At 49.3% G+C, this 7,777-nt stretch overlaps 1 protein-coding gene across 1 annotated transcript in view; it reads left to right on the top strand.

The window, feature by feature from the left end:
* PRKG1 (protein kinase cGMP-dependent 1) overlaps nucleotides 1–7,777 on the top strand; it is a 316,479-nt gene that overhangs the window by 307,787 nt on the left and 915 nt on the right. Inside the window, exons 11-15 of the mRNA XM_029962597.1 lie at nucleotides 1,561–1,705; nucleotides 3,142–3,305; nucleotides 4,035–4,157; nucleotides 4,252–4,314; nucleotides 4,849–4,915. Coding sequence (XP_029818457.1) covers nucleotides 1,561–1,705; nucleotides 3,142–3,305; nucleotides 4,035–4,157; nucleotides 4,252–4,314; nucleotides 4,849–4,915 — 562 coding nt within the window. The remainder of the gene's footprint in view (nucleotides 1–1,560; nucleotides 1,706–3,141; nucleotides 3,306–4,034; nucleotides 4,158–4,251; nucleotides 4,315–4,848; nucleotides 4,916–7,777) is intronic.

Here is a 7,777-nt window from a genome sequence, read left to right as displayed (position 1 = left end):
CTCCAGGTGAACCCCCCCAGCTCTCCCAGCCTGGCTCCAGAGCAGAGCCCTGGGAGCATCTCCATGTCCCCTCTGGACTCGCTCCAGCAGCTCCACGTCCCTCTGATGGCACAGTTCTTAAATCACAGTTTCCCATCCCAGAGGTGTTTTCACCCCTGTGTTTGCTCCTCTGCCCACCCTCTGTGACTGGGAATAGCAACATCCACCTCTGCCACAGGGACACTGTGGGCAATAATTCCTGTTGACATTCCCCCGTGTTTCTGGCCCAGTTGGGTCCAACAGCAATGAGTGGGAGGAGATCAAAGGTTGTGCATGTGCTGGTGGCACAGATATCCCATGGCATTGCACCAGGACCACTGGGAAGCAGAATCCTGCATCAAATCCACACCCTGCCAGGAGCACTCTTCCATCAGGATGCAGAAGTGCTGTGGGAAAAAAAATAGTTAGGAAAGCATGTAATTACATCCCAGGCTGCAATGGCCAAGCAAACGTGGTCCTGGCATTCCCTTGGAATGATTTGGAAGGATTTGACCTTGGAGCATTTGGGGTGGATGGTGGGTGCACGTGGGGCAGGAAAAGCTGCAGGGAGTTGTAACTGTGTAAGAGGCTCATCATTGGAACATCATGGAATTAAATTTGGAGAGATTGCTGGGAAAGCAAAGGTTAAATTCTCTTTTAATCCCCTAGAACAAATTTTTTTTTGTAGTTTTTCCTTTTCCCAGCAGCCTTCTGTAGACCACTGAAGCAAGGACTGTAGCAAAGTTAGGAGGTGGTGGGTTGGATTTTTCACGTCCTTTTGTCAGAGCCTGATAATTCTATCTTTAATTCTCCGGGATTTAAGCTGGGCTTCTGCTGCCACCTAGCTTAGACTGGCTCCTGAGCTCAGCCAGCTCCCAGCAGGCAGAGGGACATGGTTTTCCTTGGAAAACTGGTTGCAAACTGGTGCTGAAACAAAGATCCAGAAGTGCAGTTTATGCTGAACTTGCAGTTGAGTCCCAGCAGCCGTGATCTTCCTGCCTTTTGTCTCCTTTGGGAACATTCATACAGGACTTCTCCATCTCCATGACTCAAAATGGCTTCAACACCCAAAAGCCAAAGATTACAATTAAAAAAAAATATACCTTTTGCCTGTAAGATAATGATTTGTAAGTTTTGATTTCTAAATTGCAGAATAAGCCCCAAGATTTAGTATTAATTATATTGTTAATTATAGAAATTAATTCTAGAAAGAACCCGAAATATTTTAAGATGTGAAGGTGGGTTGAAGGCAAAGATGTTAACTTCAAAAATGGCTATTAATCAAATTATTATTATATTAATGGATATGAATTAAATTGATATATAAATTGATATGTAAAGGTGAGTTGAGCAACAGGCATTTCCCAGGCATTAGAGTGATTCTATTGAATAGTATAGATATTTTATAGGTATTTTATCATACTTATAGATATTTTATCATTTGTGTATTTTGATATAAAGAGTGAAGTCCACATGGGAGGGATGCCCTTCCCAGGGATTCATCTAATGGATTTATCCCTTTCCCCTCCCTCATCCCCTGCACAGAGGTTCGTTTGAGGACTCCACGACCAGGTTTTACACGGCGTGTGTGGTGGAAGCTTTTGCCTATTTGCATTCCAAAGGGATCATTTACAGGGACCTCAAGCCAGAAAACCTCATTCTGGATCACCGAGGTTATGCCAAACTGGTGAGTTCCTGCAGCACCCCAAAAAGAGTCCTGGGAGGTGTCAGGGCAGAGGGGACACAGGTCACAAGAAAAGCCCCCTCCCAGGCCAGGGTCCTGTCTCTGGGGGTGGCCACCCGTAGGTGCTGAGGTGGGATCAGGGCAAGGGTGTTTTCCCAGCCTCCAGCAGGGCTCAGGGTTGGGCTGGGAGGTGCTGATTCCAGCTGGAAGTTCAGAAATATTTAGGAAAGAGCACAGGGAGAAACCCACCCGGCTGTTTGGGAGCTACTGAGGGACTGAAAGGGCTTGAAAATAGTTGTGGTCAAGCGTGTGTGGGACAGGGGACAGGGAGGTGTTGGATGACAGAGGATAACTGAGGGGGGTTAGATGCAAGACTGCCCTTCTCCTCACCCCAGGAGCATCTGAACATGGATCTCTACTGGTCCCATCACCAGCCCCCAGCTCCTGAGACATTTTGATCTCCCTGAGCCACATCCAGGATGGCACAAGTGTCCCACATCCCTTGTGGGGCTGTGACCATGTGAGCTCCTGAGCAGCACAAGGTGTAGGAGCATCTCAGAGCCCCCCAGGGCTAGCAGAGTGGGCTACAGCCCCTGGCTGTGGGCCAGCAGGGCACCAAGGGCAGGGGGACAGCTGGGAATGCAGTGGGACAGTTACCCTGAGCTCTGCCCAGGCCCCAGAGGGCTTCCCTTCCCAGTGTAATCTGATTTTCCATGCTTGCCAGTGGCATTCTGAGGTTTGTGAGCCCGCCAGCACATCCCAACAGCCTCCAGCAAACTGGGAGGACACTTGGACTGCATCCAAAAGAGAACTTGGCAGTAGATGCCAAAAAGGCCAGTGTTGAGCCTAAATCATGGAATCATGGAATGGTTTGGGTTGGAAGGGACCTCAAAGACCATCCTGTCCCACCCCTGCCATGGGCAGGGACACCTCCCACTAGCCCAGGTTGCTCCAAGCCCCATCCAACCTGGCCTTGGACACTTCCAGGGATCCAGGGGCAGCCACAGCTTCTCTGGGCAACCTGTGCCAGGGCCTCCCCACCCTCACAGGGGAGAATTCCTTCCCAATATCCCATCTAACCCTGCCCTCTGGCAGTTTAAAATTATTCCTTACTCAGGTAATGGGTGGGAATTTAAAAGAGAACCAAAAGCAAAATAAATCAACCTGAGCTGTGAGTGACAGGAAGTTACAACTCCCAAGAAACCCTCAGTGCTGGTGTTTGTTCTCTTGTGAGAACTTTCCTTTTCCATGACAAGGACAAATCAGCAAAAAGGTCCCTGTGGTTGCCTGCTCCTGGAACAACCCACAGTGCTTTAACTGGGAGAAAATTCCCCCGAGGAAACCTGCTTTCTGCCTTGCTTCACTTCAAGAGGAGCAGAGCACAGGCCTGACATTCCCTCTCATGCCCTGCCCTGACGTCCCTCTGCCCCTTTCCCCAGGTCGATTTTGGCTTTGCAAAGAAAATAGGATTTGGAAAGAAAACATGGACTTTTTGTGGCACCCCGGAGTACGTGGCCCCCGAGATCATCCTGAACAAAGGTCACGACATTTCAGCAGACTACTGGTCACTGGGAATCCTAATGTATGAGCTCCTGACTGGCAGGTATGGGCATTGGGGCTGGGAACACATCCCACTGTTTGTGCTGGTGTCACCCTGATTAGGCCGGGGCAGGTTCAGGGCTGGCATGTGCTGGGCTGGACCTCACCAGCTGCTTTTCCACTTCAGATCAGTCATCTTGGGCCCTGCTGGGGAAAGAGAACGGGTTTGCTGTCAGCTGAGGAAGAGGAGGAGGTGGACTGGGCACTGTGGGGATGTGGGTCCCTGTACCCAGCCCTTGCCTTGTTTAGTTTTGCTATTAGTGTTGGCTGTTACAGCTGCTGTGGGCAGTAATGGAATGTTGGCTTCCTGGAAGTTCTCAGCTCGTCCCCGTCGCTCACTTCCAGGATATGGGAGCTGGGAGAGGATCCATCACCTCACCCTGCTTGTCCTTCAGGGCTGGAGCCAAGTCCCTGCTGGGTGGGAGCCCAGTTAATCCCCACCTAAATCATGTCACAGCATCAGAGAATTAGCCAGTGAATGTTGGTCAGAGCCCCCTTCCTTGGGCTGCTGTGGAAAGAAGAGGTTTAACACGTGTTGCTCTGGAAAACTCTTCCCCTTGGTACTTCCATCCCTGAAATCCAGAGCTCCTCGGCTGAGAAATGGTTAACACCATAGAAAGCAAGGCATTGCTAATTGTCACCTACCTTTTCTCATCTGTGTATATATTTTATCAGTCTTCAGTGCTATTTTAAAGACAAGCTTTTAATCTTTATTTCCCTCTCCCCTCTAAAGTCCCCCCTTCTCAGGCCCAGACCCCATGAAGACCTATAACATCATATTAAGGGGAATAGACATGATTGAATTTCCAAAGAAGATTGCCAAAAATGCTGCTAATTTAATTAAAAAACTATGCAGGTAAGTGGATGAAATATAATCACCTTGATGTTGTGTGCAAAGAAATCAGTTGTTCAGGACTAAGGAAATAACTGCTTTGTTATTCCTTTTGTAGGGACAATCCATCAGAAAGATTAGGGAACTTGAAAAACGGCGTGAAAGATATCCAAAAGCACAAGTGAGTGTCTTCTCACAGCAACAGGCATTTCAATGTCCTGCTAAAAACCCCTTTCTATCCATGATGTAAATTCTTCATCCCTTTTGGTCCGATGGGAGTCATTAAGTGATTTCTTAGGAGTTTTCACTCTGCTGGAATGGGGTAATCACCCATTCCAGGAACAGGTTCTCTCATCCATCCATGCTGGACCTTCTCTCCTCCAGCCCCAAAGCCCCAGGAATGGATGAAGTGGATGTTTAAGCTGGGAGCTAATTTCATATGAAAAAAGGACATTTTTGGGTCTCATACTGCAGGGAAGGAGCAGCTTCCAGGACACCTGCAGTGAGGAAGGGCTCTCTCCTGAGTGTTGGGGATTTGGGATCACCACTGCCCACGTTTCCTTTCCAGTCCCAAAAAACAGATACAGAGGTGACAGGAAAAATTCCAAAGGATCTGAGGGTGACACGTGTGGGAGATGAAACCCACTGTTTAAACAACTGACATTTCTTTCTGTGCTACAAATGTGTAACTGCTGGATTTTTTCCCTCCCTTCAGATGGTTCGAAGGCTTTAACTGGGAAGGGTTACGGAAAGGGACGCTGACTCCTCCCATAATACCAAGTGTAAGTTCATTGTTTTCTCCTTCATCACCCCTGAGTTCCCTCAGGAATCTTGTGAGCTTCAGGCAGTGGTTCAGTGGGGACAGCATGCGCTTCATTTCTTCTGAAGATGCTTGAAGGAGTCCCATCGGACACATTCCCAGCTCAGCTTGGTCTCTGGGCAGGCTCTTCCAGGAGAAGGCAGTTTGGGCAGGGTATGGCCATGACAAAGTGCCCTTGGCAGCAGGAGGTCAGGGCAGCATCACTCACTCCTACACATTTTTCTCTTTCTCACCTGCTCCACTTGTTTCTCCATCTCCTTTTCCCATTTCGGTGCAGAGCTGCCACTTTCCCCCCTTCCCTCAGACGTGTCCTCTTCCCTTCTCCTCTATTCTTACTTCTTTTGGAAAGACAAGTGGGATTTGTGTGCCATCTCCCTTTTCTTTTGCCTTAACCCTTCCTTCTGTCTTGTCTTTTGTGCTCCTCACCCTTTTTTCCTGCCCCGTTCCGGCCTAGTTTATGTTTAACCGGGAGCAGCCGGGCAGGGACAGCTCCACTCATTTTGCTTTGGAGCAAAGCTCTTCCTTTGATGTCTTTGTGAGCTCTCTCCCCACAAAGCCAGCTGCAAAGGGAAACCAAACAGGATTAGCTGATAGAAATTACCTTGGCCCCTTCTGTTCTGCAGCCTCCCCTCCTTGTTTCGGCTTAATCCCTTTCTGTGCGCGCCTCTCCCGCGGGATCGCCCGGAATGACATTAGCAGCCGGGTTTAATTGCACCCCCTGCTCCCTGCTGCAGCCCCTGCAGCAGCACAGCCACAGCTCCAGGGCTAAATCTGCCATCCCAACGTTTTCTTAGCAGCCAGCAAAGATCAAGGGGGTTTCCCATCCCCCTGTTTTGCCCCGTGGGCCGCGGGAGTTACTGGTGGGAGAAAGCAGGACTTAACGTGTCCCTGCAGCAGAGGGACCAAACAACACATCTGTGTTTTATGAGTCAAAGCTGGGTTTGGTTGGTTTGGTTTCTTTCTTGTTAAGCTCATTCTAAAGTCCTGGAATGGTTTGGGTTGAAAGGGACCTCAAATCCCATGTTATTCCAGGGACACCTTCCACTAGCCCAGGTTGCTCCAAGCCCCGTCCAGCCTGGCCTTGGCTTCTCTTTACTGCCTATTAATTAAGCAGCACACACTGTTCACCACGTTTCTTGTCAGACCATGAAGTCGAGTTTGCTCCTTTACATCCAGTTGCAATCCCTGCTTTATCTGTGCAGCCTGGGAAATGCCCCAGCATGTTTTTCTAGCTGGTTTTAGTGGATTTTTCTCTTAGTAAGGGCATTTCCAACACTGCTTTTTTACCCCATATAGACTGAAGGTTCATGGGACTGGTGACAATCTCTTGTCAACCCCAAAGCCATCAGTCCCTCTCCACCTTGTTTTCCACAAGTTTTTTGGCAAAGTCCTAACTCCCAGTAAGAGCCACATCTGAAAAGGGACCCAAAATACCCAGTTTTATGGGGGCACATCCATTTTCCCTTCTTCAATCCACCTCTCCTAGGTGGCTGGGAAGGAGCCAGCAGGGCTGAACATGCAGATTAGCTATTTTTTTTTTTTAAGAAAAAGGCTTTTCCCAGCTTTTTAACTCTCATTAGTTACATGGCACTACCAGTGAGGCAATCCAAAGCTGCTCCTGAGCTCTTATTCCATGGGATTTTTGGAAAGATCCCAATTTACAACCTGCTGCCAGGACACTGCTGAGCCTCAATAGCACAGCCTGGAGAGGAGAAGCTTTGGGTGACTGAATTGTGGCCTTCCAGGGCCTGAAGGGGCCTGCAGGAAAGATGGAGAGAGACTATTTCCAAGGGTCTGGAGTGACAGGACACCCTGTGAGGGTGGGGAGGCCCTGGCACAGGTTGCCCAGAGAAGCTGTGGCTGCCCCTGGATCCCTGGAAGTGTCCAAGGCCAGGTTGGACAGGGCTTGGAGCAACCTGGGCTAGTGGGAGGTGTCCCTGCCCATGGCAGGGGTGGGACTGGATGGTCTTTGAGGTCCCTTCCATCCCAAACCATTCCATGACTCTGTGACTGTCAGTTGGCCTCTGACTTTGGCTTTTCCACACAAGTGAAATGGCTAAAAATTGCAGGATTTCCTTCCCAACTCTCCTGTGGCAGTGCAGTCCCCTCCAGCCTGCTCTGCCTGCTTGGGGTGAGGCTTAAAGTACCCCAGTTCTAGTAAGATACTTCTCATTTTGGGCTGGAGAGCTGCTGCTCTGTTCTTGCATTCTTTATTTTTTTAAATTGGATTCACTGCGTCAAGGTCTCATTGTAAGAAAGGTTCCCTCACTAGTGTAAAGCAAAGAAAAAAAAAAGAAAAAAAAGGAAAATATCTAGCTATGGTAGATAAATGACATTATTTCCAAGAAAGAAATGTGGTTGGCCTTATTTCCAAAAGAAAAACATGGTTGGCCTTATCCTGGGAAAGATGGTTTTCTCTAGTAGGATCCTTAGGCTGAGCAACACTTGTCAGGAAATGTAAAGGCAGGATCCTGGAGACATAACTGGGAAATCTGGGCTTTGGGGAGGCTTTTCCAAGTCTTTCCTGATGACCTTGTGCCAAGGGGTGGGACAGCTGCTCTTGAACCCCAGCGGGCGTGGATCAGGAGGGTGGGGAGGCAGTGGGAATCCTCCTGGGTGTGGAATGCAGCCCTCCCTGGCTGGCCACAGGCAGCAGTGGATGCTCCTGAATGATCACAGCTGTGAGATGAGGGGGGCCTGCCTGCAGAGGTCCCCTTTGATGGCCATCCCCTTGATGTCCATCCCCTTGATGTCCATCCCCCTGATGTCCATCCCCTTGATGACCATCCCCTTTGATGGCCATCCCCCTGATGACCATCCCCTT

The sequence above is a fragment of the Manacus vitellinus genome, unplaced genomic scaffold, assembly GCF_001715985.3.
Source record: "Manacus vitellinus isolate BGI_N305 unplaced genomic scaffold, ASM171598v3 scaffold_48_pilon, whole genome shotgun sequence".
In the NCBI taxonomy this organism is placed as follows: domain Eukaryota; kingdom Metazoa; phylum Chordata; class Aves; order Passeriformes; family Pipridae; genus Manacus; species Manacus vitellinus.
Note: the sequence above shows the minus strand (reverse complement) of the source record. Positions and strands in the feature narration are given on the sequence as shown.